This window comes from Melopsittacus undulatus, chromosome 3 (genome assembly GCF_012275295.1).
Source record: "Melopsittacus undulatus isolate bMelUnd1 chromosome 3, bMelUnd1.mat.Z, whole genome shotgun sequence".
Taxonomy (NCBI): domain Eukaryota; kingdom Metazoa; phylum Chordata; class Aves; order Psittaciformes; family Psittaculidae; genus Melopsittacus; species Melopsittacus undulatus.
The window spans coordinates 59,436,553-59,463,455 of NC_047529.1; the positions used below are offsets into that span (position 1 = coordinate 59,436,553).

The 26,903-nt window shown below is 42.5% G+C and overlaps 1 protein-coding gene across 1 annotated transcript in view; it reads right to left on the reverse strand.

Moving 5' to 3' along the window:
• Window positions 1-14,115: 14,115 nt before the first annotated feature.
• SCML4 (Scm polycomb group protein like 4) overlaps window positions 14,116-26,903 on the reverse strand; it is a 43,477-nt gene continuing 30,689 nt past the window's right edge. The window contains exons 6-7 of the mRNA XM_005154672.2: window positions 18,790-18,935; window positions 14,116-14,241 (exon numbers count right to left, since the gene is read on the reverse strand). Of these exons, the coding sequence (XP_005154729.1) occupies window positions 14,116-14,241; window positions 18,790-18,935 (272 nt within the window). The remainder of the gene's footprint in view (window positions 14,242-18,789; window positions 18,936-26,903) is intronic.

Here is a 26,903-nt window from a genome sequence, read left to right on the forward strand (position 1 = left end):
ACAGATCTTGGAATTATTACGGGGTTGGAAATGTGCGCCTTGCTCCCTCCAGAGTAAATCTCTACTAAACTGGAGCTCTCTGATCTTTCTCCTGGATGTGCAGACTGAGTCAAGCACATTGGAAGCAACTTCTATGTCCCAATAACTTCTTCCAATTTAATGACTGACAATGACTCATCTTGCCTGGACATAGTTTTTAACCAGAAGTTTTCTTCAGAATGCAGCCAAATGAAAATCCTTTTTCACAGGTGTATTCAGTGTAAATGACCATGGCAAAGGAGGGCTGGCTTTCCTTACAGAGATCTGAAAAGGCTGAAAACTCCCGGCATGTTACATTCCCCTTATGTCTGGTAATACCAGATAAACAGTCTATGCAGAGGGCTGCATAAAAACTTCTTCACCTGCCATATCCCAGCTCTTGGACCACAGGTTCCTGACAGATGTGCAAGAGGTAAACAGCCGTATGAGCCAGTGACTGACTGGTCTTATATGGGACAAGTTCTTATAAGGGGAAGGACAGTCATGCCACTACTGCCATCCCACCAGGTAACTAGGGGAAGAAAAGAGCCTGCTATATTTACATAACAATTATAAAGTGTGTCCAGATCTTTCATTTGCTTTGCACTTCCAGTTTTGGCAAATGGTGTTTCTTTCTTTCTCTCTCTGCATGTGTATTTTTTATACACACACATATATTTATCCACTGCTCAAGATCTAAATCCTGATCTGTGAGTTGTGCAAGGCCGGAATGCTGATGTCTTATTTCCTTGTGTGATTCCTCATGGAGCTGGGACGTGAGCCCCAACTGAGATCTTTAGACAGAATAGTAAATGAAACTGCTGCATGGTGCGTGTTACTCAGTGATTTTCAAGATCAATGCTGGTTTCCTGAAGTCCAGTCTGCTCTATACACTTTTTATAATCAAAGGAAGGAGCTGTCTCCCTCCCCCCAGTATTTATTACAGACAGTGTCTGAGCTTCAAACCAATTCAACGGAGCACTTTGTAGACTCATAAACCAACGATGAAGCTAAATTGCTTCACCTCAGAAACCAGGCTCTAAATGACTTCAGACAGCTTCTAAATACATTCTTTCTGGCTTTACAGTCTGGAGATAAAAGAACTGTCTGGTTAAATAAAGGCAAATTTCTCCTAGCCAGAAGAGCCAACCGGCTGCAGTTGATTTTTTAGTGGCACACGGGAGGTGTATGTCTGAGGTCAGGTTTGTTGTATGAACTGGATCCTAATGCAGTGATCCACCAGGAATGTGAGCACCCATGCCAAGGGGGAGGACCCTGTGGTTATCTGCAGGAGTTCGCCTAGGTCTTCCTGCCGATTCTGCCAAAGCCTTTGGCCACTCGGCACCAGGATGTGTACTTTCCTGCTCTGTCTCCTGTTCCTTGAATGGAGGTGCAAGCCGCAAGCCACAGCTGGGGATGAACTGCGGCAGGATTGCTGCATATCTTACAAGTCTTCATTTTTGGTTTTAGTGTGGGAGGGAGTAGCATAAGAGGAAACAACTTTAACGCATACTTTTTTAAGTCTACCTTAAATTCTGAATTCAGAAAGATGGGCCAGGATCAATGAAATCAAGGCATGACCTGAGACCACTTTTTTTCTTTAGTAGAGTCCCTGGGATATGTTCATCTACCTTTTCTGTAGCATTAGATTTTGCAGCTGATTTCTATCTGATTACAGGGAGCAATAAGAAGATAGGACCCAAAGACTATTAACCAGGGGCCTCTTCTCTGTTTCACTGACGTGGATGGCAGATTGACCTCAAGGGAAACTTCATCATGCTGTAGTGTTGATAGCATCAGAGAGAAAAGTGTAATTAGAGGGCAAAAAAAGAGGGAAATCATTCAGTGCAATGTATTTCTTGGATGGCTAGAGCTGACTCTACATAACAGGCAAAGCATTTCTTATTTTCTTGGGGAAGTTTTTTTAACGGTAGTTGAGCTGAGATTTTTTGGCTCTTTTTCAGGCTTTTTATTGAGACATTGCTAGAGTATTCCACTAGCTGCCAGTGTGTAAAGTGGGCAGATCAACCTTGAAATATTATGGTCTTGGGATAAATTTTGCTCTTGTTTTCACCCCAGTGTAAATCTAATATAACAGTAACAACTTCAGCTGAGCCACTTCAGATTTACATCTGCAAAAATGAGAGCAGGGCCTGCCCATGCAGATGCAGCCTGAGGGATTATGAGTCTCTCTGTGTGTTGTACCCCTACTTCCAATTGACATCCTAGCCTTAATTCAGTAGAGAGCCAAAGAAACTGCTTGCCCTGCAAATGAGCATGGATGGTAGTGTATTGCAGCAGGGATTTATCAACAGGCTGACACCTCAATATCCATCACTTATTTGCATAGCAGAGAAATTTGAATAAAAATGTGAGACTAGCTCTGCAGTGGTCAGGATAGGGCGTAATTTTGGCATTAACAGAGCTGGAGACTCAGCCAGAGAACATTTGGTAGGTAAAAATGCTTTGTACATCTGTGGACACTGCAGGTGTGTAAAGACTGAGAGCAGGCCCTTATTTAAAAAATACAGTTTATTAGATAAAACATACATAGAACCAAGTAAATGCAATTCTTTATTAAAAATACAGAAATAATTTTGCAATAGTAAAAGAAAGTACTGTCTTTTTCTATGAAACATAAATCTGAAGGTTTGGGACCTCACTTTGTCACAGCCGGTCCCCCTCTATACTACATTCTTAAACATACTGCATCAAATTGTGAAACCCAAGCAAAAGTCTGTTGTACAAAATTAAGAACATTTAAACCAGTAATACTCAGCTTAGTTAAGATGCAAGCAGGAGCATACAGCACACAGAACAGTCAATATACAGCTATACATTAAAACATGCCTCTAAGTAGTGACAGAGAATCCACTGGAAGGAATAAGTTACAAATGATAAAAAGCAATGTCTGGAGAAATAAAAAAAGAATCACAGTTTGACACTATATTTGTTAAATGGTTGCATATGCATTGAAACACTGTACATAATAAGGATGAATATGTTGAACCCACCCGTACAGAACATGCTAAATTGACAGTTATTATTTCATTTGGATGCATGAATATGTATGAGGTGTACAGACAGTGGGCAGATGTGTATCTGTGTACATACATCAGACCTGTGTGTATGTACACATAGAAAGGCATACACCTCCATAGCTGAAGACAGATCACTTTAATAAAACCCTCCGAGGCAGGGTGAGAGCAATACTAATATGCTGTTTGTCATAATCGTGCTGCTCTTGGGACTCCAGGCATTTTATTCGCATGTTATTCTCACTGTAAGTTCTACATTCATTTTACCTCAGCTCTCCCCTGCTTGCCTATTTGCAAAGTGAATACAAAACTATCCAATATAATGCAGTGTTCACTGTTGGAGATGATTTATTAGGGGAGGTTTTGATAGCTGAGGAACAGCAAAATATTAAAGGATTTTCATTGCTTTTCCAATAGGTGGAACTAAGGGACAGATGTGTTTTACCTGATTATTGTTAGCATCATATGGTAATCCTGGCATAACTAATAACATATCCTATATGTCATCTTTAGTAAGAATTCTTGGTTGAAAATGGAGAAGGCTTACGTTAAGAGGAGTCATAGGCATCTAAACCCACGTAGGCGTCTAAGCAACCCAAATAGTGTGTCGCCTCCTGACAATCACAGAAAAATAAAGTAATGCTAAAATATGGTGCTAAGTAAAATAAATGGAGAGCAGAATGAACACTAAGTGAAAAAATTACTCAGGTTTCACAGAATTAGGAATTACCTAGATTCAGAAAAGCACATTGAGTAGTCAACTTGAAACAGAGCTTGAGTCTCATGGCTCTGATACAAAGGTGCAGGCTTGGCACCAAATGGCACAGAACTGCATTGCTGCACTAGGATCTTGAGGTTGTCGTAGGGTAAAGATGCTTTTTTGTTCCTCTCTCATCAAAAGAAAGCAAACCAAAAAAGTGCTAAGGCAAAGATGTGTAAAAGATGGATACAGAAATCCTGACTGTTCTCGTACCACTGAGTGTGACATCAGTACCATCTCACTGACACTGGTGGCGATGGTCTAGATTTATATCAGCATCAGAAAAGAAGCAGCCTAGGAAGGTTTACACAGCAAGACATGGTTGAGATACCCTGGAAAACAATGGTGGGTGCACTGAGGTGAGTTGACACAGTTTTTTCTTTCCAAGGGGGCACCAGGCAGCATCATCTGTGTCACAGACTACAGGGCTGAACTAACAATGTTGTACTGGCAGTGAAATAAACGCAACTGCCTCTTGCTGTCAAGAAGAGGGTAGGAGCCTGGTGACACCAGTGTGGCAGGACTGGCTGGAGTAAAACCAGGCAGAATGGGGAGAACAGGTGGGACAGTCTGAGCCAATGACTTTCAAAATACACCAGTCTTATATACACCTCACATCAAGTCACAAGACCTAGGACTGAAGTCAGCATCATTCAAACCCCTAATCTCACCATGACAGAACATTTTTATTAAAAAAGGAAATCTCATTATTTACATCCTGTTTTTATTATACACAGAGGAGGTGGAGGAATCCTGGTGAGGTAGTGTATGTGAGCTGATTTCTATGTTTTGATAATAGCCACAGAGGAGAAACCCATGCCTTGTGCTGGGCCGGCTCCTGTACTTCCTGTGGGATTTGGGTGAGAGCAGTCACAAATTCATTATTCTAATGGTGTGAGGTGTGGAGATGTATCTATCGACAGTAAGTGGTATAAGCTGCAATAAATTTGGGAGTAATGGAATGAAAGGCAGTGTTAGCTTGAAGTCTTGATTGTAATCAAATTGTTTGTATGTTCATTTTTCTTTTCTCTGGCAGATTTTGCTTAAAAAGATTCAATAACTCGCTATCTGATGTCCCTTACAAAATGTACATTCCTAAGGTTGTACAGTGCTTGGGAAGAGGTGTCACTCACCTTTCAAGAACAGCAAGAATAGTGTATGTATCATAGTTACATAAAAAAGTCCAAGATTGCAAAATAGCTGCAGGATGTGAAGAAAGCAGCCATACTTATACAGCTGCTGCTTATCTAGCAAATTACAGAGCATTAAAAATCAAAGCTAACACACTTTGAGCCCAATTAGCAATAGAAAAACTGATAGCTGCACATACATCAAAAAAATCCCTGTCCATGCTTCACTGGTCTTGGAAGCCGATGCTGAGGAGTTGGAAGAGAGCTCAGAGCAGCATTAAAAAGGAAAAAAAAAAAAGGTGTGAGCAGGAGTTGCGCTATTTTGTGGCCTGATGTAAGGTTGCCCCTTTCCAGCTGGATAGAAACTGTTCTGCTGTTATCCTTCACGCTGTTTGGAAACAGAGACCCAGAGCCAAAATCTGATCTCATTCCCACTGGTAGAAATATGCAGTAGCCCCACAGAAGCTGCAGTCATTACTCTAAACTCACACTTGTGTATCCATGTGTGAATCTGCCCTGCTTTATTGCATGTATTTCAGTATGAAGGATGATGTGGTAAATATTGCAATGCCAGTTGCCATGCATTTTTTCTCACAACACAAGCATGGCCTTACCTCACTGCTAATTTTGTCTATGCCAGCATTGGTTTTCTTACCCCAACTGGTTGGCTTTTTCCTACCTTATGTTGTCTTTATCACTGGCAGTGGGCAGCCTTTCTTTACAAACAACTTTTTGATACTGGCTGAAATCAAGTTGGACCTTCTCCAGTTCTGGGGGAGCGATGCTTCTGTCTCTGTGCTCAACACACATCGATGCTCGCACCTGCCTAATGGTGTGTTATTCACAGGACCAAGCTTGGTCCATGTGGCCATCAGCAGCAGGATGGGAGCCAAGGATTCATTGCAGTGAGCAGTGTAAATGGGACAGTTCAAACCAATAAGCATTTAAGCAGCTTGCATATCAAGAGGCAGCATAGGAAAAGATGGAAGATAGAGGAGAAAACTGTATTCACCCTGCATAAAAGTGCTGAACCTTTAATGAGGTATTTACTGCAAATAGTCATCAGCCAACTAGTTAAAAAGCATCTTCACAAGTGCCTTTTATGCTGGCAGATGAAAGCAGTGGAAGGGGTTTGTTGCTTGAGAAAAAGAGTATGTAAAAAAAAATACAGTCAACCTAATTCGAAGATGTCAGCACATGGTAGTCTTTGCCACAGCAGAACTGGTACTATGCTCTATTCCCACAGCGGGGGAATAGGATAGGAAAGGGGTGGCAAGTTCCAGGGAAAAGACTAAAGAGCAGAGGAGGACTGAGATGGAGAACAAGGAGGGCAGGGTGAAGGACTACCTGGCTATTAAAAGCCAATTTGAGTGCTATAATTCAGGTGCATAAGAAAGATGTAGGCAAGGGTTGTGTGTGGAGAGTAAGTCAGATGTGGACAGCAAAGGCAGGAAGGCTGGAACACAGTGAGAGCAGATGGTCCCGTGGGTGCAGCACTAGATTCAGACCAGGACGTCCAGGTTCAAACTCCTGGCTTCACCAAGGATCAGGTTTAATAGTGTTCGGTGTATTGCCTTCTGTTTAACAAGAGACAATACAGTTTGCCTTCATGGAAGTGTTGCTTCATTTTTTTCCATGCTCTGCTGTTTTCCCCTTTCATGGCTCTGGGAAATTCATGCCATCAACTTTAATCTGTTTTCAGCGTTTATCTGCAATAGGGAAGGAAGGCTGCCTCTAGGATGCCCTTCTCCTTCGGTTGTCCCTTTAGCCTCATCAAGTTGTCAACTTTCTAGGCCAAGCCAAGTGTCTCATAGTATGCCCGCACAGTGCCAGACACAATCTCTACATGTCACTGTGACACAAATACTGATGTTGAGTTTTGATAACAGCAGCCAATCATGCTTGTATTTGAGCTGTAAATGTTGTCAAATGGTAGATCAGATGCTGTTCTCATTTACACTGGTAAAAAAAATGTAGAATAACCCTACTAAATTTACAGCAGAGTCAATGGAAGACTGGAAGTTAGAGTGGTTTCTTGAAAACATATAGACTGCGTAAGCAAGAGACTTTCTTTTACTACTAGGTTTCTGACAGGCATAAATTGAAAAGCCTGGTGTATGTTGACCTGCTGCACAGCTATGGCTGTAGCTGCTTTCTGAAGTTTTTGTGCCACAAGAAAATTACTCTTACTAAGCTGATCAGAAGCCTTATGGATGCTACAGCACATTAGAAAAGCCATGAAGAAGACAGATAGGTTTTAGAGACAGTCATTTGGTTCCAGTGGAACCTCGACATGTGGATCAATTCACAGTACTGCCACTGCAGCAAATGCTCGGGGCCATAAAACACATTACAAATCAGGAAACCATCAAACTGAGGGATAAAACTAATCACTCGTCTTTCACTGGCTTGGGTTCACTGAGATTCTGAAGCCCATCTTCTCCCCTTTTCCTATGTTTCAGCTGAAAGACACTGAAAGCTGTGAAACTTCTGCACTCTGAAATGTCCTTATCTCTGTACTTAGACTTCAAGTTTTTCCCATTTTCCACTTTTTATATATCTCTGACAATAAGAAATTGGTTGTCTGTATTTCATGTTCAAAAAGAAAAGGGCAGCATGATCTCAGTTTTGTATAACACCAAGGGAAAACCCTGGGTGATAAAGACATACTGCTCTATACAGGAAAAGCTCAATAAGATCCCTGAGACATGGCACAAACTCCATGAGAACCCCAATGAAGCTTGGGATTTGCTCATTTTTGAGCCCGCCCTTCCTAGCTGCTCTGCCCTGCATTTATTTCTCCCATTTCACAGCCTGTCTGTGCAGCCAGCAAGCCTCTCCAAGCAGCACACATGCTCACACGCTCTTCTGTCCAGCCTCAGATGCTGCTTTTTGGCAGCTACCCATACATAGACCAAGAGGAACAAGATTCTCTAGTCAGAGATGGAATCTCTTCTGAAGTCCTGTGAGCTATTCCTGTCCGATTATGGTACTACCAAGAGACTCAACCATTTGAAGTATAATGAAGTGCCATGTATGCTGGAGGAGCCAAAAGTTGTGGGTCACTGGGACTCATCTTGAAAACTTTTATTTTTAAATTCCACCTAAGGCTTTGCCTTGGGAACATGTGGAAATGTCCCAGTGAAGTCATGTCCGTATCCGGGTGAGTTTCTGACTAGTGGCACGGCTGAAATCCTCAGTGCATGGGCTTTGGTTTTCTGCGAAGTGGAAAACCCAAACCACCCTTCCTGAAACTCATAGCTAAAACACAAAGCTAACCGGAGAAGGTGTTGGGATCAGGTAGAGGTGCAGCTGGAAGAGCTCTCTACCAGGAAGCTAGCAGCTCTCCTGGGAGCACAGGAGAGCAGGCTGGCCAGCGGCAGCTGTCTCTGCTCTTTGTAAGGGAGGATGAAATAGCTTGTTAGGCTCTCATTACTGTGGGATGTGGCTGAAGCTTGACCTGGTTTACGAGCCAAGCCCTGGTCTTATGAATTCAATAGGTGGACCTCAGTGGGACCTGGGTTTGGCCTAACATGCTTTATTTAGGATCTTGAGTGAGGGGAACATTTTTCTTTAGGTTACAGTTGAAAGATTCTTGGGTTTCAGCTTAACTCTTATGGTGGCAATGTATTGCACACTCATATTTCTTTCTTTTTCTTTAATAAATCACATCTCTCCTGCACTTAGCCTCTGACCAAAACCTGTCTGCTTGAACTGCAGTAAACCTGACCGGTCAGTGATGTCTCTGCTGAAAGCAATCCCCTCAAATCACACCATGCATGCATGGGCTGACCTCCAGGCTACCACATCCCTACCCACCCCTCTAGCTCCAGGCACCTGGTGGGGAGTGGAGGCTCTGGGAGCGAAGGGAGGCAGAGACTGTAAATCCACATTTGCATAGCTGTACATCTGAGGCATGGGGATGTACCAGAGCTGGGGCCAGAATGAGTGAGTTCTGCTAAAGTCTATCAGATTTGCGAAGTACAGATGTGATAATACCACTGCAACCACAATAGAATTTACAACAGGAAGTGTTGCAGCTGTTGCTTATTAGCATTAGTGCAAATTACACAAAGTAAATTGTTAGCAGACATGTTTCCATAATATTTAACTCATGGCAGTGAATAAAAGTGATTATTTTTCAAGCGAAATTTTAGATTTTGAAGGGAATCAGTTTCCAATTGCCCGTGAAGGGAGCATGGATTAGAGAGTAGCATGCAACTCTTGCAAAGCACCAGAGGCAATGTGTGCAGCAACTTGCCTGCTTTCTCTGGTGAAAGTCTGTGAATTTGGGACCATATTTCTTGGTGAGAGAAGGAAAATCCGAATGGCTCCACATGACTCAATCACAAGTGATGGGGAGCAATGGTGTGTGGGTCCTGTCAGCAGCTGCCTCAGTAAGGTTCTGCCCATGAAAGTGGTTGGAAAGGGAGGGAGGCTCTTGCTGACCTGCCATTTCCCTGAATTTTTGCCCCCAAAGTGCTTTTAATGACTCAGTTCCCTAGCAACCCCAAGCCTGTTGATGTGGAAGCAGCCCATGCCAGCAGAGCAATCCCCTAACACAAGCTCTAGAGGGTGGATTTGGAATCAAAATCAGCACAGCAACAGACTGTGCATTCTGAAACATGGGGGTGTGACCTATGAACAACTGACAGCAAAATCCCCTGGACCCAAAACCCTGGGTACAAGGCACAATGCCTCTCTATAGCCAAACCAGTTTCAAACTAGGATAGTGGCTGGTTTTGTGCCTACCATACCTGCTGCCCTGCTGGGCCAGCTGGTGGTGGGCAGCCCATTTGGGCACCTCCTTTGGGAATCCCCTCTGCCTCCCTCCTTGTCACATAGGGAAGAGCCAAGCAACCAGCCCTGACTGGGAGAAACCTTCCCTCTTGGGAGGGAGCCTGCAGTACAGAGAGGGGGAATGACCAAGAAGCATTTAATACTAATTAATAAAATTGGGGCATTTAATTCTCGCCTCCCTCCCCTCTGACAAGGCAGGACCAGTTGCATTCTGGTGGAAGTCTGATCCCAGAGATGCTCCTCCGTTGGGTGAGCTGGAGGGGTCCCCCACAGGTTCCTGATGTCTTTTTCCAAAGAGAAGCCACTGAAAGGAAGAGAGAGGGAGACAGAGGAGGAGTGGGGAGAAAGAAGGCACTAACTAATTAACTGAAGGGTTTAGTGTATATTTTGGGGAGGTAAGAACTGACAAATTGTTGCCTGAGCTTGCTTAGACTGCCAAATGGTACAGCCAGGAAAGGAAGGGTGTACCTTTTGGACATGAAGGGACCATGGGGTGGCTGTGCCAGGGCTGGAAGAAAGGCCATCCATTACTGCTGGAGTTGGGGCCAGGCTTTGGAGCTGCTGCCTCTCTAAATTCATACACCTGCTCCCACTCTGTCCTTTAATCATGCTGTGCACAAGCAGCTCTGGTTGAACCAGAGGATGGTATATGCTCCTGCCACTAGTCCAACAGAGATATCTTTTCATGCCAAAACTTCATTAGCCATTTTCTTACTGTTTTGCTGATTATTGCTGGTTTTGCTGATAATGTTCTACTTAATCTCACTGATATCCTTTCTTTAAGAAGGAAAGAAGTGAAACTCATGAAGACTGCTGACAACTCATAGAAATTCAGCAATCAGTTTAAGGGCAATAACAGCCCAAAGTGATGCTTTACATGCCAGTCCCAAGAGTGCCTGCCTACATTAATCATGTGGAGCAAAGCTGCTAACGCTGCAAAGGCCACCACACTCCTCAGCCTACTGAGTAAGACAGTGGGCTTGGAGAGATGGAGGCATTCCCAGAGGCATTTCTTGAAACTCAGTTAGGTCTGGCTGGGGAAGGAGGCATTTGTTGGTGCAGAAGAGGACATGACAGCAGGTGGATGGAAGGTGGCATGGGTGCCCTGTGAAGCTGAGCTAGTCAGCCAAAATAGATGCAAGATGGTCTGCCTGGGACCTGTGATCCCGATGCGCTGTAACCATCACTCATGCAAGGGAAGAGCTCTCCCCAGGTCCTTGGACTTTGTTGCTTGCTTTTTTCTTTTTAGGTGAATGCTCACAAAGTACTGAAAGTGCCTGAAGCAACCAAAGTGCCTTTTGAGCGAGCTATGAGTGCCGAGCAGTAGAAAAGAGGCACATGTATTGCTTGCAAGGGTATGCACATCCACCCACCTGCTGGGAACAGTTGAAAAATACAACTGTGTTGGCTGCAGTCTGAAGCAAGAGAGCTGAGAAAGCTACGAATGGAATAGCAAGTGATTTGTATAAGCAATGTCTAAAGCAGCAGCTAATGGAGAAGCAGCTGACATGCATGTTCTGGTTCTTTAGCACTTATTCTGAGGAAATTGTGTGACGCCCTCGGCACAGCAGAGCTGCTTAACTGCCCTCTCTGACAATAACTGAAAAAGAAAAATCAGTTACAATCGCAATATTCCTGCAGTAATGTTTGCGTCCTGATTGCCTTTCAGTGCAAAAAGAAAAAAGAAAACAAAACCATCCAGTGAGGTCCTGTTGTACCTGCAAGTGTTACAGCAAACGAGATCGCACGACTGTCTGCAGACATCAGATACACGTACATGGAAACTTTTTCAGCATATTAAATGCATGAACATCATCACCACCATGGGGTCTTTAAATACTACGTTCGTATTATCAGCCCTCTCAGTTGTAATGCTGGAAGTAGGGGAGGTGGAGGGAAGGGGAACTGAACTGAATGGGAAGGATCCTTGCTCAGGAAACTCCATAGTTCTGGGTTGGTTTTTTTCCCACTCTCAGAACAAAATGTGAGCTTACAGATTCTCAGGGAAAATACAATAAAATGCAAAAATCTTCTTGGAACAAAAATGTTCCATTTCCAAAATGTCAAAATGATGTTTTGACATTACCAAAAGCTGTAGTTTCAGTTAAATAGAATTTTACGTTAGAAAGTGACATGCTTTTAGGAAGAGTTTTGATTTTGACAAAGTGGGATTTTCTAGCATTGAAGCCATCTGATAAAGTCAAACCAGATCTGACTATTGATATGCTACAGCAAGGCGGGGTTTAAGTGAAGGAATTAAAATAACCTTTTTTAAAAAAGGAGAGGTTAACTACATTCAAAATTATGGGGAGAGAGGGAAGAGGGTGAAAGAAAAAGATTATTTGAGGACTCTTTGCAGGTAATACTATTAATACAGCAAATTTTTTACATATCTTGGGGATCTTTGTGGGGAATAAAACCCTTTTTTAAAAAAGTGTAAGAGTGAAAAGTGTACTGTACAGGTTTGATGTTGATGTGAGGACACTTCTGCCTCAGACAAAAAGCCAAACAGATTTGCATTCTTTACACCGCAGACACAAAGTGATGCAGGTGGGTGTTACGTTCCAAGCATCAGCACAGTTATGGTTCGGTATATTTCATCACTTGATAGGATACATCTTTTAATTTAATACATTTGTTCAGATATTCCTGTTAAGGGTGCTTCAGCGTGCCAACAGGATTTGCTGAAAGCTGGTCAGTCCTGTAGAGTCCAATCCCGCAAACATATCCAGACAACTTTTCTAATGTGAGGGAGTAGTCCCCACATGTTTAATGAAAGTCTTGTGGAATACGGTTTCTCATATTACAAAGTATTTTCAGGATTAGGCCTTGAGCAGTTACCTTTGTGTAGGAGTTCTAGTCTAGAAACATACATCAAGTTGAATTTTATCCCATGAGGTATTTTTGGTCTGTTCTACATAAACAGGGTCAGACAGTATGATGTCCTGCATATTATCAGGACCCCATTTCTTAATTCAATTGAGGCTAGCTCTAAAATAACCTGCACATCTTGCAAACACTTGCTATCTCTCCTTGTCACGCACTAAGGTTTTAAACTGTATGGACGTGGCCCTTTGTAGTCCTCCTTTGGAAGGATGAAAAAGAGGGCATACCTATGCCACCGATTACTTCCTCAGCCTGAGACATGTCTTCTTCCCTTTGGCTACATGGAATATCAGTGTGTACCTTTAAGATATGGGTGAGACCATTATTTTTGATACTTGAGAGGGAAAGCCTGGCACATCTGCTGCATGCTGAAAGCCACAGCACAATCAGAAACCAGCCCTACAGCATCCACCCTGGACCTGACCATAGCCACGAAGTGTAGAGGTGTGACCTGCATTGCCAGCTCCTAACGGGGAGTGCTCCCACCCGGCTCCCTCGCCTTTTAAAATGCAAACAAAACCAAACCCAGAATTTCTGCTTTTTCTTAGAGTGCCACAAACTGTACACCAGAGAGGAACGGCTCAGGGAAGGGAGCCGACAGCTGAGCGCGCCAGACATCGTGGGAGCCATCCACCCCCTCTTCAGCGTAATGGGAAACATCCTGTCAGAAACACTCTCTGCATTCGGGTTTTTCTTGAATTAATTATCTGTAAGCGGTGACGGGCTTATCCTGCTGGGAGCCTGCGATTCCTTGTTGGTATTTACGGATGTGCTCGATAGCAGAATCAGGATGGTCAAAGCTCGTCAGACAGAAAGCACCATGGCTTCAGAGTGCCAGCCTCAAGTCTATTAGGGCTGCTCCCTCTAGTGGTAAAAAGTACTTTAGCAGCAAAACCCCTCTTTTCCCCCTATTTTCTTTTTTTAACTTTTTTCTTTTTTTTTTTTAATTGAAGAATTCAAGTTTTCCAGATAGTGCAAGACATGGAGAAGTTCTCATCAGGCAGTAAGTGAACAAACACTGCACTTTCCCAGCTCTTGAGCATCAGTGGAGTCCATCTGATGCAGGTCAGCAGTTACTCCTCCAAGGTGGACCCTTGGTAAGTGAGGAACTCTTGGTTAGTCTTCCAGCAGTCCTCAGTGTATGCCGTAGCTGTGTTTGGTTTTGATTTTCCACTTCTGATTACAAAAATAGGACTTACTATAATCATAATATTAATGATACAAAATAATTATTGTAATTATATACTTTTTGGCAAATTATTAACATAAAGCATCCCAAAAGACCCCATTGGATTAAAAAAAGGTGACGATGCACAAATGTTAAAAAAGACAAAGTCTTTGTTAAAAAAGAAGGAAAAGCAATCTGCAAATGAATGCATTTCTGTAAGGCAACATGTTACCTTTAGTTTTCCATTTAGATTTAGGTCATATTCTGTTGTTGTTCAAGATGTTGTTCATCATGAAGATGTTGTTCAAGAAATTGTTAGAACTTGGCTTGCTTGAGCTTATCGATGTGGTAACACAGTTTCAGCGCAGGTCCCAGTTTCAGCCCCAGGTATTTCATGATCATGTCACTTTTCAGCAGCAACAAAGCATTGCCATCAATCTCCTGGTTTCAGAAGAGAAAGAGAATCAGAATATGTTAACCCCCTTCCAGTGCTGTGTCCTGACACATTAAACAAGGTGAATCAGAAACAGCATGTGTTTTAGGGTAGAGCTAGCTGAAATGTCATGCATTTTGAAATTTTATTTAAAAACTTGACATCCTAGGTGTGACAGAATTAAGCTCTAATGGAAGGTTTAAGCAAATACTACTTTTTATTCTTCAAGTAGTGTAAGCTCACCTCTGAATCTCAGTTCTAGCTTTGTTCCTGGCTGTCTGCATGTTTCACCTGTCTCCAGTAAGATATATATATGTGTGTTTCCTTTTCTTAAATTGAGGACAGTAACAACTTTTTTATTTCATTGGATTTATTAATAAAATTTGTTCAAATTCAATTTAAACCTCATGTAAATAGAGGAAATTGCCAGCAAGTTCAACTGTTTATTCCAGACCTTGGCTGGCTTGAAAACCATTTGAAATTACTGTGCTGTACTGAGCACAAAGTAGCACAGGTGCACAGAGAAAACACATGTTTTACCATGGAATGTAAAACACAGATGTTTTCAGTTATCCTGGCCTTCCTTGGATACTAAGCTTGTCTGTTTTTTCCTGACTATATTAGTGGACCTCCTAAAAAACCCTACCTGTCCCCACAGTTTCCACCACACTTAACATATTTAGAGATCAGAGCTGCAACATCACTAGAGCTATGGATGTGTGTATACATGCACACACTAATGCTGTATATATTGTATTCTGCAATTTTGATGATCAGATCTTTCCTCTGTGATCCATTACTTACTAATTAAGCAATACTATGGATCCTAATTTGCCCTGATCATTATTATTCCATTCAGTAGGTGATTTAGCTGATGAGCGGTTAAGGTCACTTTCTGATTAACTCGATCAATTAATGCTCTTCTTTTTGCAGCCCCCACTTTATCCTTAAAATTGTCTTCACCTTCCCCCTCTCCTTCCCATTATTTTAAGGAAGCTACAGGAAAGAGTAAGTATTACACGCAGTTAATATTTGCTTAAGAAAAAAAAAAAAACTCTTGTAATTGTGATGCCATAGAGTAAAAACAGTCAAGGGTTTGGTGCGGAGGCAGCTGTTTCTAAATGTTGAGTTCAGCATTTTATTATTTCTTTTGTTATTACTGTGTAGGGGTCAAAATTAAACTCCATGAAAAGAGTATGCCAGAGGGAGCATTCATTTCCAATTAAATATCCCCTATTAGCCATGTCCTGAGCAGATTGTTGGCTTGACTTCTCTGCAGTATTACTGTGTCAGCCCTTTTAAAAATAATTTAAAAAGAAGGATACTATAGCATGGTCCCCAAATCTACAATAGCTCCCCCAAAAGATCTTGAACTAGGTCTGGAGCTGCTAAAATTCAATGCCATCAATGCAATGAGCTTGTTTCACATGAGCTGATATCTGGCCCACTGCAAGTTAGAATATTGCAGGGGATCGTTGTCAACTTCCTGCAAGGGGGTGGACACGGTGTACATATGAGAAGGATGAAATCCCCTTTTTCATGGATGTTTAAGCACTCAATTCTGAGTGCAATCAAAGACTTCAGGATCTATATCCTGGCTGTGATAAATATCTTTTGTATTGTGCAGTGTCATGAACAGACACCAGCCCTGGCAAGGCCACCATCTGCGACAGGGCGTGCAGCAACTGGCAGCTCTGTGGTCAGTGCTCAAACACTCAAAGATAGAGTTCTAGAGAAAGATGCATGCTCATAAGTCTGATGTCTAGCACTGGCAGAGACAGGTTGCTGTTTGAATAAATTGGATTAATTATGTTAAAGGTTTTTGTCTCCTTCATACATGGATTTGCCAATCACTGGCCATAATTAAACTGTCAGACCATAACATTGCTTCGATCCCTTCCAGCTTCAGTTTTCTACCTGCTAATTCTCTGTGTAACTCTTTTCCCTCCTCCATTTCTCTTCCCCAGTCTTTCTACTAAGTCTTTCTTTCTGAGAGAGCACTGCACGGGGCTCCACACAATGCTGCTATGAGGTCCTGCCAGGCTGATGGGTCCTTTGCATGAGGCCAAAACATCCATCAGCTACAGGCTCAGCTCTCCTTGGCACACAGCCCTGCCAAGGGAGCAGGGAGCAGCAGAGGGGAGGTAGTGGGCAGTTCCATGATCTTTGGTGGACTCTCTTGAGAGTAGTCTGTGACAGAGCTCTTTGCAAAAAGCTCCTGCTCCTGGTGGGAAGAGCAGAGACAGAGCCAGGCCATCCTGCAATGCCTGTTGCAGCAGTGGAGAATGCAGGCTGCGTGTTGGGAGAGCTGGCTCCGGAGACTGTAGACAACACTGAAAATGCTTAATATAGCAGTGGGAAAGCACACTTCCTGCATGCAGGATACCTTCCCCAACCTTTTCTTCCAGGTGGTCCCACCACCCTCTCCCTAGTGTCAGAGCTCAGATGAGCTGATTGCCAGTGCAACGATTTTAGGTGATAGCTGGGCCTTGTCAATGACAGTGAGTGCTTCTAAGTAAATTATGCACCTGCTGCATTGAATGATTGAACATACAGGAATATATGGCTAAGGTTAATGGACTAATCACTTGTCTCTCACCCCTGGGGTCTCCATGCTAATCCAGATGAGATTTGAAGGCTGAAAAATTGCAGGAACATATATAACTCAAAGGCATAATTGAATTGAGTTGTGTGGTATTCTTACTCAGGTTCATATACCTATGGCATATTTTACAAGTAGAGGCTGTCGGTGCTTGGTGTTCAACAAAGGATGACAGGGACAGTCTTTAGTGGCGATTTAGCTTGATTTCTTTGGTCACAGAGCAGCTATAGTACAGTGGCATACTCAAGCGCAATTGAGTATGACTGCCTGGAGCGTGTCACTGCCCTGTTGCTAGATAGAAGCATGCTGTGCTGTCCTTTGCTACAACTGGAAACTAGTCAAAAATGGTGCTTTGGCACTGTTCATATTAACAAGCTCAACTTTAAGTGATTCTTTTCTTTGGGATGTACCTATATGCCTCAGATCATGGCAATTCTCTCCCTCTTGAATGAAGTTTTCTCTTGGTGTACAGACCCTTCTGTTAGTCTCAAAAACTCATGATAAAGCAAGTCCCTTTAAATCTGAAAGTGGTTTGTTTATCTACCTGGTCAACATAGACCATGTTGCAGATCTGGTCCTAGCACCACTATGAGTTGCCTGCTCTGTTGTTTTCATCGCACTGGCCTGTCTAAAGAATGGAAGGTATCTTCAACACCTGCCTAGGGGTGAGCAGACACCAAGCCTGTGTTCATCTTTGGTTTTGTTTGCTCCTCAGCCACCTCCTCTTCTCAGTATGTGGAAACCCTGCATCCAGGATGTATCTGGAAGTCCACCAGTTTCCTCCCTCAGCTCTTGTCCACAGCCCACATTCCCACCTGTCCCTGCTGGCACCTGAGCAAGGAGTGCTCATGGACCTGGTGATCGAGCCCTCTCGTTTGCTTTGTAACCTGAGGTGCTGCTCAGGACTCAGGGCTAGGGAGATCTTCTCTTTGGACCTAGGTCAAGGCATTTACAATCTAAAGTTATGACCTCCAGCTAAACACAAACAAGTCATTTTTAGGGTAAAATTAATTTTCATAGCCAGACTGAATTGATCAAGGGGAGATGGAGGAGGAAGCTGAAGCTGCTATTAGACGCACTGGTGCCAACTCCAGATACAGCAGCAGAACAAGAAACTCTAGATCATGTGTCTGTTTACAGTCTTCCCCTTTATCAGTTAAGGATAATATCATTTCCACCACTGGAGATTGCCTAGCAAAAACAATCATCGTATTCTCCAGTGAGTCAGTAGGTCTGTTAAATTTGGTTATGTAGTTACATAATACTGAGGGGAAAAAGATTAAAAGCTTAGCTGTTTGGGGTTTCTCCTGCTAAGTATCTGGAGACACATAAAAAATGCTCTTCAGAGAAGAATCATAGGTATCCTGGGAAAAAATTGTCATTGAGATGAGGCTTTTTTGTGCCAATCTGACAATGAAAAATGAGCAGATCCCCAGGACTTTGTCTTGGGCTTAGCACAGAAAGAATTTACACCGATGTAGTTGGGAACACGTAGTGAGCTGTTCCTAAAGACATTGTTAGGGTGCCCCCATTAAAGAATAAATAGCATAGAATGGAACAGAACAGAACAGAATAGTTGGAAGAGACCTACAGTGATCATCTGTTCCAAATGCCTGGCCACTTCAGGGCTGACCAAAACTTAACACATGTTATTAAGGGCATTATCTAAATGCCAAACACTGGCAGGCTTGGGACATCAACCACCTCCCCAGGAAGCATGTTCCAGTGTTTGACCACCTTCTCAAGTGGTAAGTAACATTTTGTCAGCCCAAACCCTCTGGTAGTGCAGCACTCCTTGCAGAGCCCTGTCTTCAACCTGTCTAAACACCAACACTGCCTATAGCAGCCAAAGTCAGCTGAGGGGGTGTGTGTGACGTGTACTGGCTATCTCTTGGGACTGGCCATGCACTTAGCTTAAATTACCCAGAACTAGTAAGAACAGCCTTCTACATACGTGTTTTCTGAAGAGCTCCACATGGGGACCTAAAGCATGAGGGTCTGCATCCTTCACAAACCAAACCACGTCATCCACTGTCCAGGTCAAGGGATTTTTGCTTGATGGCCGAGTTGTGTCTTGCTGTTCTGGTGAAGGACTTGAGGCTATTGGTACAAAAAAGCCCACAACAGCGCATTACAATGGTGCACAGCAGTTTCCTCGGTTCATGAGTGTGCAGGGTTAAGTCAGCCTCACTGCAGCATTGGACATTGGAACTGTGTGTGCAAGTATCAGCCCAAGATGGTGGGGTGGGGATAGAAGGGGACTTTGAGCAGTTTCCATTCTGACTGCTTATCAGGAGACACGATCCCAGCTGGCGAATTGCGTTAAAAATCATGAAATCCTCAGGTTCCTGCTGGGGAAGGAAAAATGTGCCAGCTGCCAGGCTCTTAAACGGAGCTGCCCTGCTGTCTGATCTGCAAGCAGCAGGGATCTTGGCTCAAGAAGACACCACCCTCCCACCTGGAGAGAAAGTGCTTCAGCATTAAACAAAGAAGTTTGCCATTGAATGTGAAGGCTAGAGGATAAAATCAGGATTTAGCAAACAGTTTTTTTCTGTGCATTCAGATATTCAGACTTACTGCTTAAAGGAAGGCTTCTAGTCCATATACACCTAATCTTACACTCTCATGAAGCTGATGGTCCCCAGTGAATGCCTATTTGGAAAGCTACTAAAACATGTGAAGATGAACATTGCAGATGTGACTTTTTAATGGTATAAGCCCTGGATGATTTAAGGTCACTCAGCTTGCTGTAGCTTTAAATCAAGTGAATAAAGGCACATTGGAATGAAAGTGCATTTATGTTTTTATTGCACTTATGTCTCTGCAGATTTATAAATCTCGGCCTCCACATGAATATAATTTGCACCCCACTTATGCTGCTTCACTATTACAAGAACTGTATTATGCTAGGTTACAGGAGAGCTGTTTAAATTTGTTTATATCCACACCAAGCAAACTTTGCATTAGTAGGCGGCAGCACACAGAAGTATAAAATTTTACTTGTCTAGACCTGCTTCTTTCTTTCTGTTAAGGCCCAATTTTTAAGGAGAGAGTTGCAAATGGTAAGCAAGCAGACATTACAAAAGACAAAAAAGGAAACCGAAGAGTGCAAGTAGAGAGAGACCACAGATACCTAAACTGGAGCGTTGAGAAGCCCTAGGTAGCCAAGAAGGCAATCAGAGCTGCTGAGGAGAGAAGGGCTGAGCTCTTTAGAGAAATAATGGTCTTATACAGACATATGAAATGTATGAGAATCCCCATGGGTGACTCAAAACACGATCCTAATGTGTGTGAGCAAATGTAGTGGGCTGGGTTTGTGGCTTATGTAGATTGTCATTCCATTGACTTCAATAGAGCTGTGCTGATTTATATTAGCTCTGACTCTGCCTATAAATGCCAAACAATGGCTCTATGTGCATATTGGCCCTTTTTTTCTTGCCACCATGCTCATTGTATGGTATAATGCAATGAGGTATATTTTGCAGTTACAAAGGAGCAGCGGTGCTATGAATGTGCAAATCTGGTCGATGGGCTTCATAATGGGATGTGATGTAAATATCATGATAATTACACTCTCATTTGCTAAGTCACTGTTCTGGATATAAAGGACAAGGAATAGCCGCAGGTCCTCTTAATTAGACAGCGAGGATTGGTGTTCGTATGGACTCAGGCGACCCTGGGCTCCACTCACAGAATAAATGCAATACACAACGGTACAGACACCATCTGGATCCTTTGGCATGAAATGATGAAGACAAAGAATGCAAAATGAACAGGGTAATCTTGGCCAAGCCCTGGATCATCAGTAACATCGAGTAACTTTCTCAGGGACAAGTGAGGGAACTGAGATTTGTCTTGGAGGCAGAGGGGCAAATATTTCTCCCCTACCAGCTCTGCCAATGATTTGGCTGCCAGCTGATGTGTGGAGGTATTGGGCACCTCAGTACCTCAAACTCAAGGTTAGGGAGAATACCAGGCTTTCACAAAGCAGCTGAAAGTAGAGGAGGAGAGAAAAAGGTTTGGCTGTGCCCAGAGAATTGCAAAAGTTTCTATGTTACTGTCATAACATGGTTGGGGCAGATGTTTTGCAACTACTGGGGATCACAGTTTTTCCCTTAAATCTGTATGAATGTAAGGACAGCCCAGGGGGCTTAGCCTGGGATTCACACCACATGCAGAGAGATCAGCCCCCAGACCACCGACTCCTGCCTGCAACCTGCTTTTTCCAGAAATGCCAAGAAAGGGCAAAGGGGAATAGAAAGGCCTGAGAGCAGTTGGAAGCTTTCACAAGTATTGGAAATATCTATAATGAAAGGAAAAGAGGATGAGAAGAAAAGGTTGAAATGACAGGGGAATTCTATTCACTCCTTTGCAATCTAGCAATCAATAGAATAAATCTAATTTTTTTTAAAGACAAATATATAAATGACCTTTCTAAAGAAACCACATGACTCGAACTCTGCCAGGCTTTCGCAGGTGAAGATAACCCTTTCAAATCCCTACCGAAGGTATAATGTAATGATATAAAAACAAGAATTATGTGTAGATACTAACTCTTCAAAGATTGTTTCATCTTTATTTACCTGCCTAGAGACAAGTCCTGGATACCCTGCTGTTTTTTTAATAAATTAAGATGTGTTATTTGAGTTGTGGGTAAGGGCTACATTTAAATGTTGTTAGTAAAATGGGGATACCACCAGTTTGCAGACAAATATCTGGAACACAGTTTGTAGCTGGTAAGTCTGGAAACAATCTGTTTTTCTGTACCTCTTAAAATGTATTTTATTGTTTAATTTCCTTGGCTTTTTAACATCGTATTTTACACATCTAAGTGTAATCTTTCTGTTTACAAAAGAAAATTAATCATTTCATGTCTATACAAAGACATAGGGTTTGTTTCAATAGCATCACTTTGCTGGAAGATTATATTAAGCATGAAAGTGTTTGATGGCAGCAGGGTAAGTACTGTACATTTTTTCTTATCTGAAGGTATTCACACTCAACCTAAGAAGTAGATAAATGAGGAAGTCTTATGTCTCCCGGGTATCCTATGCCATCCTGTCATCAGAATTAATCAAGATGATAATGAATACTCAGATTACAAAGAGATGGGAGTGCTCGCGACCAATAATTATTTTTAGAGACCATAATCTAGGTCAAATCCAATTTCCTGTTTTTGACAGGTGGCAAAAATTTTTCAAATTAATGGAATGGGATATGGAAATTTAGGCAATCAGAGGGAAGCACTTCCCCCTCCTGTCTGAAGCCGTGTTAGGAAGGAGAGTGAAAAGGTTCCTCTGCTGGGGAAGGTCTCCAGGCATCCCAGTCAAGACCATTGCCTATGCAGAAATGACTGGAGATACCGGGTCTGTGGCTAAAGCCCTGCAAAGCACGTGGAAAGATGTGTCTTGGTCTGAGCTATGACCCCACACAGGCTTTTCTTTGCCTCCCACCTCTGTTCTTGTGACCTTCCTGAGCAGGAGAATGGAGAGGGAGAAAGTCAACAGCTGAATGGTTGCAGAGGCATGACAACAAAATCCAATGCTAAAATGGAGCTAAATCTGCAAAAGAAGGGAAGATAAATAGCAGACTCCCTAAACATGTTCTTGGCAAACAAACAGAGCCCACAGGGAGTATGGTCATTGATAGATAAGAGTGGAAAGGGAGTGACAGATGAACTTTAATACTGCTGCAGGCCTAAATGATTTCTTTGCCTCAGGGGAAAGGGGTGGGAATGAAATTTTAAAAGGCTCTCTGATTGCACTGGAGCGGGTAATGAGGAGCAGCAGATCTTCTGAAACTAAGCAGAAGTAGCAGACCCTCAAAGGCGTAGGGAAATGGGAATTGTTTTGAAAACAAATCACCTCCCACTATAAACAAGGGCAGGAGGAAGACTTCACAGCAGAAGACACTTTTCTGAAAGTCTATGGCACACTGAGCTTCAGAGTGCCATAGAGGCTTCAGAAAAGCAGGCATGAGGAAGAACACAATTACTGGATGTTCATGGATGCAGGAAATGTTGAGCTCTGAGAAAAAGATTGGGCTTAGCACATCAATTTGCACTGGCAAGCACTTGTAGGAGATGCCATGCACCACCAAGCAGAGTTCTTGTCCCACCAACAGAGTGACTGCTCATGCTCCTGGCACTGTACACATGGTGCAAAAGCATCATCCTGCTCCATGAGATGTGGCTGTGGGCTGGCATTAAATATTTATTTTGGCTTTTTTTGTTTTGCCTCTCTTTTGCAGAGGAAAAAAAAAAAAAAGAAGAGAAAAAAATTAAAAAAACAATAAAGAGAAACCAAGCAACTCACTGAAAGCATCAAAACTTTCAAGCTGTAAGTGTCCTAAAAAATTAACGAGCATGCTGTGTTTGCCAAAGACGTGGTACCCAGCACCGAGCCCTGCAATGCCGTCAGCGGCTCCTCTGCCAGTGCCTTGGGGAGGTGCTGGATCTGGCAGCCGCAGGGTGCTTTCAGCATTATTCGGGAAGAAGAGAAGCTACAAACCCTGCACCCACAAATGTTTTGAGGGAATAAATGTATTAGCAAGCAAGATTGCCTCTTTAACAAAGGCCCTCAGGTGATAATAATTAACTGATAATATTGGATAATAAAATCTACATTCAAATAACAAGCTACAGGGCAAGGCTAAGGTTATTATATTATGGTTGAACACACAATTCTTCTTACTTGGAATAAAGGATTTGTTTGTTATGTAAGCAGGCTTGGAAAGGTTTATGATGTCCTTGACTATTCCTTCCCTGATTTAAGAGCTTCAATTTGGCAAATGATGACAGGAAAGTGCATGTTTATCTGTTAGCAGCCCCAACTGGCTTTCTGAAATGAGATCTTTTTTTTTTTCAGAATTTTTTAGCATAATCATGGAGAATTAGGCATCAAGCTTCTGATTGCATTAATGAGAGCTTTGAGGTTTAATCTCATCCATTCCGCTTGAAAGACATGTTCTGCTATGCACTGAGATATGTTTTATGGTTATGGTTTTTTCCATTATATTTGCCCACTATGATAAATAAGGCAAGCTGTTTTCCAAAACTATCCATAAATAAAGAGGATTGGTTTGAGGTTTCAGAGAGAAATTCTTCCTCTTTTTAATGAGCCCTGCCCATCCCTGCCTTGTAAGTATGCAAACTGAGAAGGCTAAGAGCAGATACCGGCATGCACCACTTACTCATCCTTGCTTACTTATGATTCAGCAGCATATAAATTATCCATAGAAAGAGGAAAAACAGAAACATCGTAGTGAGAGCACAGATTCCAAAGACCTTTGCAAGAGAGATTTTTGCAAAGCCGGCAATCAAACTTCAGTGTGGCTGCACTCAGGCCAGAAAGATATGTATTTTTAAAAGTCTGGATTGCCAGTAAAAGTGGAAGCAGCCTGGTGAGTGAAAGAATTAATAGCTGTGAAGAAATAGGGTGTCTAATTTTAAGGAGAAGCAGGCAATGCTTTGTAGGACTCTGCTGTGGGAATTCCAGTGTTACAGAGGTGATGCTATTGCAAATGGAGTTGGAGATGAAACCAGGCTGTGATTAGAAACAGCACGGTTTCTTTAATGCTAGGAGTGATATCGTAATGAATCTGTGGGCACCTCAACGTCATGGATGTTACTGTGTTGCCCATCACAGCCCCTGAAAACTGCCTGGCTGTGTCCAAGAGCAAATGGCTTTTCTCTGCCTCAGAGGACCCAAATCCTGCCATGGACTGCAGGAGAATCTCTTCTGGAGTCTCCAGAAAGCAGCTGAGTGGGTCAGAGGAAATGTGATGGATGGTGGTGGTGGCACAACAGTGTGCTAGCTTTCTGTGCTGCTCTACATTGGTGGGGCACAGGGGATTGCTATTCCCCTTGTTAGAGACCTTGACAGTGAACCAAAATGCATTTGCATGTACCTCTGTGGCAGACCCTAATCAACAATGGATGATACTGGGACTAATAAATTGATAATAAATATAAATAAGCAATATCAAAGAATTCATAACCATTTTCATGATGTTCACTGCGTAACTGTCAATTTTAGGGAATCTTTACTGTTGAGATGGCTAAATAACCCAGAGGTCCCAGAGGAGCTAGTCTATACAGGTGTCAAATGCTTGTCACATAAAAAATACTAAGCAGTTTTGGGATGAGTCCTGTTACCCCAGAATATATGTAACAGCTTAAATTCACTTGAAATTGCTTCAGAGACACCCACATGTCATGGATATCTCGTTCGAAAGCAAAAGCAATCTCTTCTTCTTTCCTCCTGAAAGTACTTTAATATGTTTTAAGGTAGAGAAATATAGGAACCTGTAAAGTCTATTGCATGGACACTCTATGACTTCTCTGCTGGTTCAATTCTCGAAAAAGGACATGCCATCTTTTAGGCTTTTATTCTGTGAAGACTGCAGATTTTGTTGGAAGTCATGATAAGAGAGATGGAGCTGTTTCCTGAAACTTAGGTTCTTGCTCAGGACCATCCTGAGCTTTCACAAGACATTGGCTGAGGCTGGGAAACAATGACATTCTAAGTCAGAAGCAAGAAGAGAATGTAATGCAGCTGAGCAAGCTGAAGGAGTTCTGATTTTAATCTTTCAAACCCTTGATACCAAGCCTTTTCTCCACATGACACATTCTTAAGCATGGGCATTTTGTGGATGCTGAAAATGTAAAAAGTATTCAATAAGCCACTGAGTGACTCAGGGAAGAAAAATCTATGAAGGGTTGCTAAATATGAATCCACCAACCTCTGTTTCAGGAAGTCCTTGAACCACAGATTTCTGAAGGTGGATTGGGTAGTGGGGAAGTACCACCATCTCTGCACTTATCTCTTTCCTGGGGTGTGCTGCTGTCTCATGCAGGAGACAGGATGCATGGCTAGACAGAACTTTGCTCTGAACTCCTCTGACCCTTCATATGTACTATAAAGGGATAACGACTGATACCAAGCAGGGTAAGACAGATTTTCAAAGGGAGCAAGTAACAACATTGTAAAATCTTGGCTCCTCACAGCTGCCAACTAAAACACTTGATGAAGGGTCTCAGTTCTGATAGGAGGAGGCTCTGAGGAAGCAGTGGGAGAAGGGAAAATGAATCCTGTGCACAGCAAGCCTCTTTGTACTCCCAATACCTGATTACGCCAGCCTGAGAGGCACTGAACAAGATCTGAAGGAAAGTGGCTTTTCATTTCCTCTTCTTTGTACTTTGGGCCACCAGTTCTTAGTGACAACCTTTTCCAAGTTGTTTGCAGTAGTGCAATTCTGTACTATCTACTCTATACTAGCTGCTTTCCTTTGAGTAAAGTTGACTGTAAGTAAATGGAAAAAAATATTATGAGAACCCAACACCTATCTGTGTTCTGTATAATAGAGTAACACAGGAGTAAACCAGGGAAACAAGTGTGCAAAAATAATAGCAAAGTGAGTAATGGGTTTGGGTAGGTATTGAACATTTAAGAAGGCAAACACAGATAAACAAAGAAATGCAAGGCTAAATACTGGTAATACATATTTTTGATGAATAATGTTCTAAAATATTAATTAGTGAATGTTTGGGAACAAGAAATAATAGAGACACTGGGGAGGTGAGGGATGTGAAGGAATTAAGCAAAGATCTGCAGCTACTGGAAAGAGATTCTGGAGTGGCTACCAAGCAGGAATATGCAGAATCACTTATAGTTTCCAGGGGAAATGCAAGGGCAGAAGGACAGTGTAATGAGGTGATGGCAGACAAAGGAGCTGGGGAACCAGCAAGACTTCTGCAAGTATATCAAGATTGAAAAAGTAAAACCAGAGTGACAGTAGGTTCTATTAATAAATGAGGAAGGCACAGAAATTAATGACTCAAAAACGGCTGAGATATTCAACTCCTTTGTTAGATCTGTCTTGAAGATGAAAAATGCATGAATGAAGTTTGAATAATTAGTAAGGGGTGAAGACAGTGTTGGAATCACTTCTGATAAAGACCTGTTAATGGAGAACTTGGAAAATGCAAACAAAGACAAAGTTAACAGAAGTCCAGGGAATTAGCTAATGTGTTTGATGACCCAGGACATTCCCAGAGAAGAAAAAAAA